This window comes from Dunckerocampus dactyliophorus, chromosome 14 (genome assembly GCF_027744805.1).
Source record: "Dunckerocampus dactyliophorus isolate RoL2022-P2 chromosome 14, RoL_Ddac_1.1, whole genome shotgun sequence".
NCBI classification, from domain to species: Eukaryota; Metazoa; Chordata; class Actinopteri; order Syngnathiformes; family Syngnathidae; genus Dunckerocampus; species Dunckerocampus dactyliophorus.
The window spans coordinates 23,683,693-23,696,723 of record NC_072832.1 but is presented as its reverse complement, the minus strand read 5'-3'; the positions used below and the strand labels follow the sequence as shown (position 1 = coordinate 23,696,723).

General features: G+C 41.1%; 2 protein-coding genes across 2 annotated transcripts; both read left to right on the top strand.

Annotated features, from left to right (window-relative positions):
• Positions 1-224: 224 nt before the first annotated feature.
• Positions 225-2,665, top strand: LOC129194318 (stonustoxin subunit alpha-like). The gene is made up of 3 exons (XM_054799457.1): positions 225-315; positions 499-1,971; positions 2,115-2,665. The coding sequence occupies exons 1-3, from the start codon at positions 225-227 to the stop codon at positions 2,663-2,665; spliced, it is 2,115 nt and encodes a 704-aa protein (XP_054655432.1).
• A 7,313-nt stretch (positions 2,666-9,978) lies between these two features.
• On the top strand, positions 9,979-12,150 carry LOC129194038 (probable vesicular acetylcholine transporter-A). The gene has a single exon (XM_054798933.1). The coding sequence runs from the start codon at positions 10,220-10,222 to the stop codon at positions 11,771-11,773; it is 1,554 nt and encodes a 517-aa protein (XP_054654908.1). The 5' UTR covers positions 9,979-10,219; the 3' UTR covers positions 11,774-12,150.
• Positions 12,151-13,031: the final 881 nt, after the last annotated feature.

The window sequence follows — 13,031 nt, the reverse complement described above, 5'->3', positions numbered from 1 at the left end:
CTTCCTGGTGAGGACCAAAGTACAACTATGTACTTCCAAATAAAATAAATGATCTATTTTATAAATCATTTATTTTATTTGGAAGTCTCAGATAAAAATACATAAATACAGGTGTGGTCATGCAGGAGATCAAGGTATAAGAGTCATCTGGCAGAATTCTGAAACACATTCAGAGTCCACCTGCAGTCTTCATCTCCATCACCCATCCATCTCTCTTCATCGCCATGTCCACCGACATTATGGAAGTGAGCTCACTGGGCCGACCTTTCACCTTGGGAATGCTCTACGATGCCCGCAAAGACGCCATCCTGCCAGGTGAGGCTTTATACACACAGGTCTTCATTGCTGTGAAGGTCATACCAGCTGAAGAGGCATGTTTGTCCTTTCAAGACAGGCTGCTGGTAGAAGTTTCAAGCACACAATTTGCATCATACAAACACTTGAAGTTGTCCTCCATCTCGCTAACTTGGTTTGCTCCTCCTGTGTTCCCTCACACAGGTTACATTCTTTGGGATGAGGAGACAATTCAGAAGAACACGGTAGAGAACTCTCATCGCAGCAGCAACTTCACAGTGACAGCGTCCGACTCCATCGAGTCCCGCTCCTCCCTGCTGGATGTAAGTGCTTCTATCAAGGCCAGCTTCCTGTGCGGTCTGATCGAAGTGGACGGATCTGCCAAGTACCTGAATGACAAGAAGAAACTGAAAAGCCAGAGCAGAGTGACATTTCAGTACAAAGCCACCACCCACTTCAAGCAGCTGTCGCTCACTTCGCTGCAAGAACTGCAGTCCTACCAAATGGACATTGTGGAGAAGGGCATAGCCACACATGTCGTCACAGGCATCCTTTACGGGGCAGACTGTGTCTTTGTGTTTGACAGCGAGAGGATGGATGGCAGCAGCATTCAGGATGTCCAGGGCAGGATGGAGGCGGTCATGAAGAAGATTCCGATGTTTACCGTGAGCGGGAAGGTCGACATCAAGCTGACCGAGGAGGAAAAAGCTCTCACGACGAGGTTCACCTGCAAGTTCTTTGGTGACCTCCTTCTGAAGAGCAACCCTGGAACCTTTGAAGAAGCAGTGAAAACTTACATGGAGCTTCCAACGCTGCTGGGACAAAACGGCGAGAATGCTGCTCCACTGAAGGTTTGGCTCCTGCCCCTGAAGAGTCTGAACTCTAAAGCTCCAAGCCCCGAGCTGAGCCTCATCAGCGTCAGTCTGCTGCGAAAAGTGCAAGATGTTCTAGAAGATGGACAACAGATGGAAATGAGGTGCAACGATTCTCTTGAGGATGTCGTGGCCAAGCATTTTCCTGAGATCTGTGAAGCCTTGAGACGCTTCCAGAAGCTGTGTCAGTATTACACATCGTTTCTCCGACAGTCCATGGTCAACAAACTTCCTCTCATTCGCGACGGCACAAAGGATGAGAGTGAGCTGGCCAAAGTCTTTGCAGACAAAGAGATGTGCCCCTTCAGCCACGCTGCTCTGAGCAACTGGTTGGACAGCAAGGAGCGGGAGATCACCATCATGCGCTACTGCATAAACACTATGGACGGGATAAATGTCAAGTTTGTCCAAAGTAAGTCTGAGCTGGACCGAGTGCTTTATGCTCCGGGGGTCAACGATGTCCTCTGCTTCGTTTTCACGTCCCTGGAAAGCAGCGACCCCCAGCTGGAAGCCATGGCCCAATACCTGGACAAGTGCCCATTACAAAAAGCAAACAACAACCCTTGGTACTTCACTGATGATGTCATCGCTAGCATGAAAGAGAAGGTCAACACTTTCGTTGGCATTGCCAGACCACTGAGAGACAACCACAGTCTCCAATTTGTCGTCACTGCTATGGCCAACACGGAGCACGCAGGCGCAAGCATCTACCACTACAAGAATGCCGTCCTGCTCACTGACAACTTCTCCAAACCTGACATCCCCTCCGTCAAGGACATACAAGACAAAAGTGCATTAATGTGGTGTAAGTCTTTTTACTTGCTTACTTTGTTCCCACAAAGTTGTAATTATACGATTGCCCAACATGTCTTGCTAAGATGAAGAAAAAAGGTGAATCGACTGACTTAGAGCTGGTTTATGTCTTCAATTTTTCTTCTCCACCATCAGATGCCTGCGATCTGCACCTGGACCCCATGACGGTAAACTACAATCTTGCCCTCTCGCAAGACAACAGGATGGTGTCTCGTGGGGACCGAAAGAGCTACCAGGACAGTCCAGAACGCTTCGATGTGTGTTCACAGGTGTTGTGCACCGACGGTCTCGTGGGGCGCCATTACTGGGAAGTGGAGTGGGGTGGTGGTGCTGACCAAGATATCGCCATAGGCGTCACATACAGAGGAATCCCGAGGAAAGGAAAGGACTGTTATTTAGGTTGGAACCCCATATCCTGGACCTGTGGCATCTATGGTGCCCAGCCTTTCCCAACAATCTTTGAATATCATATGTCTCAGCGGAAAACCATGGTTTTCCCAGGCAAGGCACTCAAGCGCATTGGCGTGTACCTGGACTGGCCTGGCGGCTCTCTGTCCTTTTATGACGTCTCCTCCGATGGGCTAACTCACCTCTACAGCCACTACGCTACGTTCAGTGAGCCCCTTTATCCAGGATGCTACATCTATTCCCCATCTGGTCATGTGTTCTTCTGCCCCGTCCAGTAGAAGTCTAACTACGTCCATGATTAAGAGTTAGTGCATGTCAACATTTATACAGTCATGAGTTAGACATGAATTTGTGTGTTAGCTGTCACAGCAGTTAGCATGTTTTTAGCACATTAATCTGCATTCTCAGGAAGTTCAGTCAATCGCAGCTGGACTGTTCAAGTTTTCCTAGAAGACATTTTGCCTCTCATTAGAGCAGTCTTTATCAGTTCATGCTCAGTGACTACTGCAGGTGGGATAAACACTACTCTGACTGCTCGGATGAGAGGCGAAAGAGACAAACCGAACAGTCCAGTTGCGATTGAGTGAATGCCCTGAGAATAGAATGACCCGGATGAATGAGAATATACATAGAGATTCATCTGCATGTTAGCATGTCAATTATCATGTTATTGATTCAGTGATTCATATTTTTTATCGCTTATAATGTTGTTCAGCATATTACTCGTAGTGTGCATATTAGATGGCACTGAATCGGCTCATTTTCTGCATGTTAGTTGGCATTTTTTACCTATCTGTGACCTAAGCGGCTGCTTATGGCCCTGTGGCCACTAGGGGCCTCCAACAAATGTGACATGATCAGACATTAAAGGGATAGTTGGGATTTTTTGATGAAGTTTTTTGATGAAGTTGTATGAGATCCCCATTAGCAGTGTAGTGCATCAACAGTGACTTACCCCCTCACTTGGTCCCGTGAGCCCAGTTCTGGTTGGATTTCGGTGATGAGAAACATAGTTCTGGTTAGTTGGTGGCGCCACGTAAGAGTTAGGCTTCTCTACGCAATATGCATTCAAAAGAGTAATACATTTGCGTCACAAAAATGCCTCCTCAAAAAAAATGGATATCAATTTTGGATATATGGGATATTTATTTAAAAAACAATACACAGTTACAAATCCCACAATTTTTTCATGTTTTTGTTTGGTGCAAGCAGCGACCCGTCCCACTTTGTTCAATAGTCCTTGAAAGCACCATCTAACTTTCTCCCACACTGCACAGATCGACTACTATACTGCATTTTTCCACTTATTCTTTGACCTCATATTTGGTCCCAAATGCTGATACTATGTGGGAATGCATAAAGGTAAGATTTTATGACATTATGACATGAAGAGAAATTCTAACTTATGTAAATATGTACAGCAAATCCACATAACATGTACAGTATCTCAATGCAATAAAGTGTTAATGTCAATCAATCAATGTTTGTCTGAATTACTATTTATATGAAATTACTAAGGCTTACTATGGCAACAACACACAGTAGGCTAAAACTAAGTTTACAAAAAATCAAGGGTTTTTTTTGCAACTTGATGTCTATTATTCCTCTGGACAATGTCTACAAACGGGAGAAATTCCTTTCAGCCTCTTCCAAAATATTTCTGTCTTCATTCAAAAAACATATGGATTGGTTAGATCACACAATCAAGTTTCCTGTTTTGTATTGTTGTAGAAACTCACAGTGAACGGGGGTATTCTTTGGCAGGCCTGGTGGTGCATTAGCAGGTTTCTCTCAGGTAATAATGCTCAGCTGCCAAGGCTTCTTTCAAACCAGGGAACAGGTTTTCATACTCTTTGGGGTCTAAAGATTCAGCAGCCTGTGATGCAAAGAGGTTGCGTTAGAGCAGGGATGTCCAAAGTGCGGCCCAGGGGCCGTTTGAGGTAGACGGTTGTTTTTTTATTGGCCCGCGGCATATTGTCAAAAATATCATTTAAATGAAAAATTTTACATGAATAAAGTTTAGATATTCAGAGAAAAATGTAATCGAATGAGAAAAAGTCCGAATTTTAAACGTTTTTGGATGTTTGCCACACTTAAATGTTTCACATCCTCCAAACAATTTAAATATTAGTCGATCACAACACAAGTGAAACCAAAATGCAGTTTTTAAATGAAAGTTAGTATTATTATGGGAGAAAAACCTACATGGCCCGGTGTGAAAAAATGATTTTGAAAATGGCCCCTCCCCAGAAAGTAAGTAACTGAGATCTGTCAGCGTGGAAAAGGCTATAAAGCCATTTCTAAAGACTTGGGACTCCAGCGAACCACAGTGAGAGCCATTATCCACAAATGGCGAAAACATGGAACAGTAGTGAACCTTCCCAGGAGTGGCCGGCCAACCAAAATTACCCCAAGAGCTCAGTGACGACTCATCCAAGAGGTCACAAAGGACCCCACAACAACATCTAAAGAACTGCAGGCCCCACTTGCCTCAGTTAAGGTCAGTGTTCATGACTCCACCATAAGAAAGACACTGGGCAAAAATGGGTTCCAAGACCAAAACCACTGCTGAACAAAAAGAACATTAAGGCTGGTCTCAGTTTTGCCAGAAAACATCTTTATGATCATTTTGATGATCCCCAAGACCTTTGAGAAAATACTCTGTGGTCTGATGAGAGAAAAGTTTAATGTTTTGGATGGTGTGTGTCCCATTACATCTGGTGTAAAAGTAATGCCGCATTTCAGAAAAAGAACATCATACCAACAGTAAAATATGGTGGTGGTAGTGTGATGGTCTGGGGCTGTTTTGTTGCACTTGCTGTGATAAATGGACCCATGAATTCTGCTGTATACCAAACAATCCTGAAGGAGAATGTTCAGCCATCTGTTGGTGACCTCAAGCTGGGTTGTGCAGCAGGACAATGATCCAAAACACAACAGCAAGTCCACCTCTGAATGGCTGAAGAAAAACAAAATGAAGACTTTGGAGTGGCCTAGTCCAAGTCCTGACCTGAATCCTATTGAGATGCTGTGGCATGACCTTTGGTATGACCTTAAAAAGGCGCTTCATGCTGGAAAACCCTCCAATGTGGCTGAACAACAACAATTCTGCAAAGATGATTGGGCCAAAATTCCTCCACAGCGCTGTAAGAGATTCATTGCAAGTTATCACAAACGCTTGATTGCAGTTGCTGCTGCTAAGGGGGGCCCAACCAGTTATTAGGTTTAGGGGGCAATCACTTTTTCACACAGGGTCATGTGAGTTTGGATTTTTTTTTGTCCCTGAATAATAAAAAGTTTTATTTAAAAACTGCATTTTGTGTTCAGTTGTGTTGTCATTGATTAATATTCAAATTTGTTTGATGATCTGAAACATTTAAGTGTGACAAACATGCAAAATATAAGAAATCAGGGAGGGGCAAACACTTTTTCACACCACTCTGTGTGCGCGCGTGTGCGTGCGTGCGTGCGAGTGTGTATATATTGTTGGAGATGAAATTCTCTGCAACCCAATAAAGGCCAAAAGACCACTTTAGAAAATTAATTAAGCCAATTTCACCTGCCCTTACGTATTCATGAATCTCCAGTTCTGAGAAGGAAAGATGACTCACACACTTGTTTTAGATTGACAAAATGTATTGAAAAATAAATCAATCCAATCCACTTTATTTATATATCACATTTTAGAAACAATGTTTCCAAAGTGCTGCACAGACTAGTAAAACCATAAATAATAAGTAAAAGTAAAAATTACTACAGTAAAAACTAAAAGATCAAATCAAAACAAAGAAACGTACAACAGTAAAATATTTACAACAAGAAGTAAAAACAATAAAAGCAATAAATCCAAGAAGCAGGTAAACAATAAATAAATAAAATTAAATTAAAAAACTAAAATCAATAAAACCATCAAAACTAAAAAAAGAATAAAAGACACAGAGGACCATACGACTCACGGCGAGTTAAAAGCCAAAGAATAAAAGTGGGTTTTAAGACGAGACTTAAAGCTTTCAATTGTGGGGGCCGTTTTTACATGAGAGGGGAGAGTGTTCAGAATAATTTCACCTTCTTCGGATATCTGGGTAGCTGTCTCTCCTAATGTCCTCCTGTGGCTTCCTAACCAGAAGGAGAGAGAGCCGCCCCGATCGCTAATCCCATCTGCATTTTTACAATTGTTTTCCTCAGACCATTGGCAGTGTCTCTGAAGATAACTGTCTCCCGGATTCTTTGACGAAGCTTGTGTGACACCAGCAGGTGATAGTCGGCACTTTCGCTGACTTGTTGACACTTTTCTTGCACAAACAGCACATACTTCACAGTCTGTCTCAAGGCCTATTTTGACAATGCTTTTGTTCCCATATCTGGCTGCTTGTCCTGGCTGGCCTTTGCTGATTGTATACCACGTGTGAGCTCACACTATTTCTGTTTGACTTTTGACATACTTAAACAGTTTTCCATCTCCTCAACTAATTGTTCAATAAAGCATTATTTCTATAAACTACTTGTAATCACTCACCAAACAGTTATATTTATACTGTACTTATATTAGGGCACTCAGTTAATAATTCAATCAATAAACATCAAGGCAAACAGTTATTCTAAAATCTACTGTAATAAATATTTACTCACTCAGCTAATAACTTAATCAAACAATATTATCCTACAATAACAAATGTGCTAAAGGCCATATTTTACAGTCTCACTGTCATTATAATTGTAAAATTGCAGAATGTTTTTAACATTTATGAAATATATATATTTTTTAAACTTACATATACACTACATTAACTTTTACATATGCCAACAAGCAAATAAAGCTGAAATGGAATTATTGTGTGGAAAAATAATTTGTGTTTGAATTTCTGTCATCACAAAAATATATATATTTTTTGTAAAGGTAATATGAGCAAGAGAGCGAAAATGCCACAAACCGCTAGTAATTTCTTATGCCGTCGTTCATGTATTTGGTTGAAAGCAGTTGATTGTGAGGACCCCTACTGGACAAATATGGAAACAAACAAACGCACTATTTTTTTGTTAAATAAAATGTAAATTGCTTTTTTGGGTGTACGGCAGCAAATTCATTTAGAAAATAAAAGGACAGGAACCGTGGATCAGACCTTTACTTTCAAGTCTTGTTCAGTTCCTTTTTCGCCCACTAGATGTCACCGTTGCTCACTTATCGTCTTATTTGCTCGCCATTCCTTTTTGATACAGCTTTTGTATTGGGATCGCATCAGATGATGCAAGCATAGACCTCTAGATGGCGCTACACTATTAACCTTTAACTCCATATTCGCTGATTGCTCGAATATCAAAAATAATTTAGATTTCGTTTTGCTATTTATCATTATCACTCTCGTTAGTTCACCCACATAAACCTATAGCTATGTCAAGGTTGCTCTTTCCCTTTCCTATATGCAGTGCTTATTTGATATATTACCTTTTATACATTATTTTTATTATCTTGTCTTTGCTATGGCGCATGAAGCTTGTTTTTTCTGTGTCCTTTGCTGTGATAGTAGAAAAAATAACTATCCTTGTCAACATAAAAAAACGTGGTCTTCCTATAAGAAAAAAAATAATGAAACAAATACATAGATAAAAAGTAGTAATAGTAGTAGTAGAAAATATGAATATTGGTTGAAAAAAATACAGACTCCTTGCCCATAAAGGAAAAAACATGAAGGCTTCCTCTCTAAAATATTTTTAGTAGAAAAACCCACTACCAATTCCTTGTCAACAGCATATATTTCTTAGAGAAGCTCTGGAGTTCCAGTGAGGTTGATTTTTTCTGTTATTTATCTTATTTATTCTATTTTATGTTATGTGCTGCTTTTATCTGTTTTCCCTGTGCAGTGTCCTTGAGTTTTATTGAAAGGCCCCTTTAAATAAAATACATTATTATTATTATTATTGTTGTTATTATTAAGTAAATAAATAAATATTTTTATTATATATAATCTCTTATTATTGTTAGTATTAGTGATATAAAATAGAAATAGTAGAAAAAAGCTACAATTCCTTCTCAACATGAAGTAAAACAGGTAGTCTTTCTATGAGGAAAAAAAATAAAAATTTAATTTTAAAAATTAATTAACAAACTAAATTAATTGAACATTAAAAAATTATTATTAGTAAGTAGAAAATATTAATATTGGTTTTAAAAAAAACCCTACAGATTCCTTTTTCATAAAGGAAAAAGACATGCAGACGTTCTGTCTCTTAAGAACGTCTAGTCAAGAGTTCTGTTTTTTCACTTATAAAATAACAAAATAAATACAAATTTTAAGAAATATAATTATTATTAGTACCAGTATAAAATATTATTAATAGAAAAAAAAAAAACACAACAGCATGTACATTTCCTAGAGAAGGTCTAGAGTTCCAATGAGGTTTATTTTTTGTTATTTATCTTATTTATTCTATTTTGATGTTATGTGCTACTTTTATCTATCTACTACTATTATGAATTAAATAAATACATATTAAAAACAGTCTTAATATTGTTAGTATTAGTTGTATTAAATAGTATTGGTAGAAAAAACTATTCTTTGTCAACATGAACAAGTAGAATTTGTATTAAAAAGGTCTAGTTAAGAGTTCTAATGAGTTGTCTGGATGAAAATAAAACACAGTGTTATTATGATTTCATTATTATTTTTAATTTATTTGCATTTTTTAAAATGTGATTTTTTTTTTTTAAATGTGTTTTTCCACCCAAACAATCAATACAATCTTCAAATACCCAATCAGTGGGTCAGTTCATTCATTTCGCAAATAATTACAACTGTACAGGGAATAAAAAGAATTTCCTAAAAATGTGAATACATTTTATTTTAAATGATGGTATTCCTTTTGTTTATACGGTGGAGCTGTCCATGCACGTGTGGTGCTGACATCCCCTCCAATACTGAGCAGCCTTTCTTGTACATTGATTTACATTTGTTGTAAATGATGACATTTATACAAAATATTCTCTAAAATGTAATGAAATGTAAAATGTAAAATGTTATTCTCTAAAATGTAAAACCCATTTTATTGTAAACTAAAATATTACACTCTAATTATTAAACAAAACGTTATCTAAAATATGAATACATTTTAGAGAATACTTAGCAGCCTTTTTTCTACTATTATGTAACATAATTGTTGACTTTTACATGTTAATTATTAAACACACCATTCTCTAAAGTGTGAATCCATTTTTATTGTAACTGATAATATGATATTACTTGAGTTAATACGGTGGAGCTGTCCATGCACGTGTGGTGCTGACATCCACTCGAATACTGTGCAGACTTTATTTTCTGACATCATGCAACATAATTGTTGACTTTTACACGTTAATTATTCAACAGAACATTCTCGCTTTTGTTTTAAAGCCACAAGTGGACCTGCAGCGTGCATGGGGGCGGGGTTAGTGTTTAATTTGCATAAGAGATGCTGCACGTTTGTGCGTCACAGCCTTTGGCTCATGATGGGAGGGAGGGAGTGTGTGTGGGAGGGGTGGAGGAGGGGGCACCCATGGGAGTCAACAATCTGCAGAAGAGTGTGTCTGCGCACTAAAAAGCAGCTGCTTGATGTGATATGATAACTTAGCTCACAGGCGTTACAGGTGACCGGAGCGTCCTGGAGGCTGGAGGAGGGTCTCGTGCTGGCTGGAGCTCCATGTGAGGTGACCCAGCACCGGCACCGGCACCGGCACCGGCACCTACATGCCGGGACAGCAGAGGGATGAGGACAGTCACAGGAGTGGACAGAGTAAGTCTGGAGAGATTCTCTTTTTAATCCTCACTTGAGCCATAAAAGTCGATCCAAAAAGTTCCACAATGGAGGAGAGCGCGCTGCCGCCACAAGCCCCCAACCTGGCGCAGACAGCCGCCTCCAAGCTGTCTCAAATGGGGGAAAGAACTAAACAACTTGGAACCGCCATGCAGGACCCTGCTCGGCAGAACCGGCTCATCCTAGTCATCGTGTGTGTGGTGCTCCTGCTGGACAACATGCTGTATATGGTGATCGTGCCCATCATCCCAGACTACCTGGAGGGGCTGCAAAAGGCGGCAGACCGAGCTCAGGCGCCCCTGCACAGCAACCTCTCCAACGCCACCACGCACGGAGCAGCCAAGGGCAACTTTGACGTGCAGATCGGGATTCTGTTCGCCTCCAAAGCCATCGTGCAGCTGCTGGTCAACCCCCTAAGCGGCACCTTCATCGACAGGGTGGGCTATGACATCCCGCTCGTCATCGGGCTCAGTATCATGTTCCTGTCCACTCTCATCTTCACTTTTGCCGAGAACTACGCCACCTTGTTCGTGGCTCGCAGCATGCAAGGTATCGGCTCGGCCTTCGCCGACACGTCCGGTATCGCCCTGATCGCAGACCGCTACACGGAGGAGGCGGAGCGGAGCAAGGCGCTGGGCATCGCCCTGGCCTTTATCTCCTTTGGGAGCCTTGCAGCGCCCCCTTTCGGCGGGGTCCTCTACGAGTTTGCCGGGAGGCGAGTGCCCTTCCTGACCCTCGCCGCCGTGTGCCTCATTGATGGGATCATGTGCCTCCTGGTGCTCAAGCCCTTCTCCAACCGGGAGAGGGCGAACATGCCGGTGGGCACCCCCATCTACAAGCTCATGATGGACCCCTACATAGCGGTGGTGGCTGGGGCGCTGACCATCTGTAACATCCCCTTAGCCTTCCTGGAGCCCACCATCGCCAAGTGGATGGAGGAGACCATGAGAGCCAGCCAGTGGGAGATCGGCATGACGTGGTTCCCTGCCTTCTTCCCGCACGTCCTGGGGGTGTTCCTCACTGTCAAGCTGGCCGCCAAGTACCCGCACCTACAATGGTTCTACGGGGCCATCGGCATGGTGTTCATCGGGGCCAGCTCCTGCACGGTGCCCGCCTGTAAGAACTTCGGGGAGCTCATGATCCCGCTGTGTGGGATCTGCTTCGGCATCGCCTTCGTGGACACGGCGCTGCTGCCCACGCTGGGCTTCCTGGTGGACGTGCGCCATGTGTCTGTGTACGGCAGCGTGTACGCCATCGCAGACATCTCCTACTGTGTGGCCTACGCCATGGGGCCGGTGGTGGCCGGGAAGATCGTGCACGACTTGGGCTTTGTGCAGCTCAACCTGGGGATGGGTTTGGCCAATGTGCTGTACGCCCCGGCCCTCCTCCTCCTGAAGAACGTGGCCCAGATGAGGCCGTCCTACTCTGAGAGGAACATGCTGCTGGAGGACGGCACCTCGGGACTGTACGACTCTATCAAGATGGAGCAGAGGGAAAAGAAGCGGAAAGGTTTGTGCACCACCATCGACGAGAACGGCATCGAGACCTTTGTGCAGCGCTCCTTCTCCGAGGAGGAATCCTCAGGTGGAGAATATGCATAAAAAAAGTTTGTGAAATAAGTGCCAAAATGTAGAGTCGTGTCCTTCCACTTTAATCAGCCGCATTCAACAATTTAAAGAATCGTGAAGCTTCAGCTGTTTGCAGTAGAAAGGAGCCATGCATTGATTGTGTTAGTGATTTATCAGTTGATTCGATTCAGGGATTCAAGTCAGTAACACACACTTGTCTTTGCGTGTGTTCATTTTTGCCTTTTAAGTTGCACTGCTCAATAATTATGCAAAAATAATGAATGTGTGTGTATGTGTGTGTGTCCCTGAAATGCTTTATTCGACTGGTTTGACGATGATGTAATCAAGGAATGCAAAAGCCTCAATGTATGATACATGTATAATGGTGTACATAATTAAATGAATATCATGTCAACCATGCTTGGGGGAGTCATTTCACTATTTCATGTTGATATTTTGTGGTGATAATGTCTCATTTTTCAACCATATATCAGGGGTGGGCAACCTGCCGCCCGTGTGCCATGAACAACCTGTGAGAGTGCAATTCTAAAACCCTCAGCGCACATAACAATAATAATGATAATAATGATAATAATGATAATAATGACAATAATAAATACTAGAAATAATCACTGCGATTGGCTGGCGACCAGTCCAGGGTGTACCCCGCCTGTCGCCCGAGTTCAGCTGGGATAGGCTCCAGCATGACCCCGCGATTCCTAAAGAGGAGAAGCGGTATAGAAAATGGATGGATGGATGGATAAATGATCATTATTGAAAGCACAAAATATATAATAAACATTTGTGGTATGTATAACACAACATTGAAATAAAAATAAAAATAAAAATAAAAATAAAAATAAAAATAAAAATAAAAATAAAAATAAAAATAAAAATAAAAATAAAAATAAAATATAGAATAAGAATATATACAATAATAAACATTTGTTCGCAAATGACATTATATATGTTGTATACATGACCTAAAATGTGCTTTTAACAGAAAAATGGCCTTTAACAGAGGCCGTGTCGAAAATATCAGGAAAAATATCCAACAATATGAGTTAAGTGTAATTCTTAAAACCTCAGCGCACATAATAATAATAAGAACACATGTTTAAAAAAATATTATCAATAATCATTATTAAACGCATAACATATATAATCAACATTTGTAGTATGTATAATACAATATTGCAGTAATAATAATAATAATAATAATCATAAAATATATATGCTATACATAATCATTATAAAACCACAAAATAATGCTTATAATATATAGAATAAT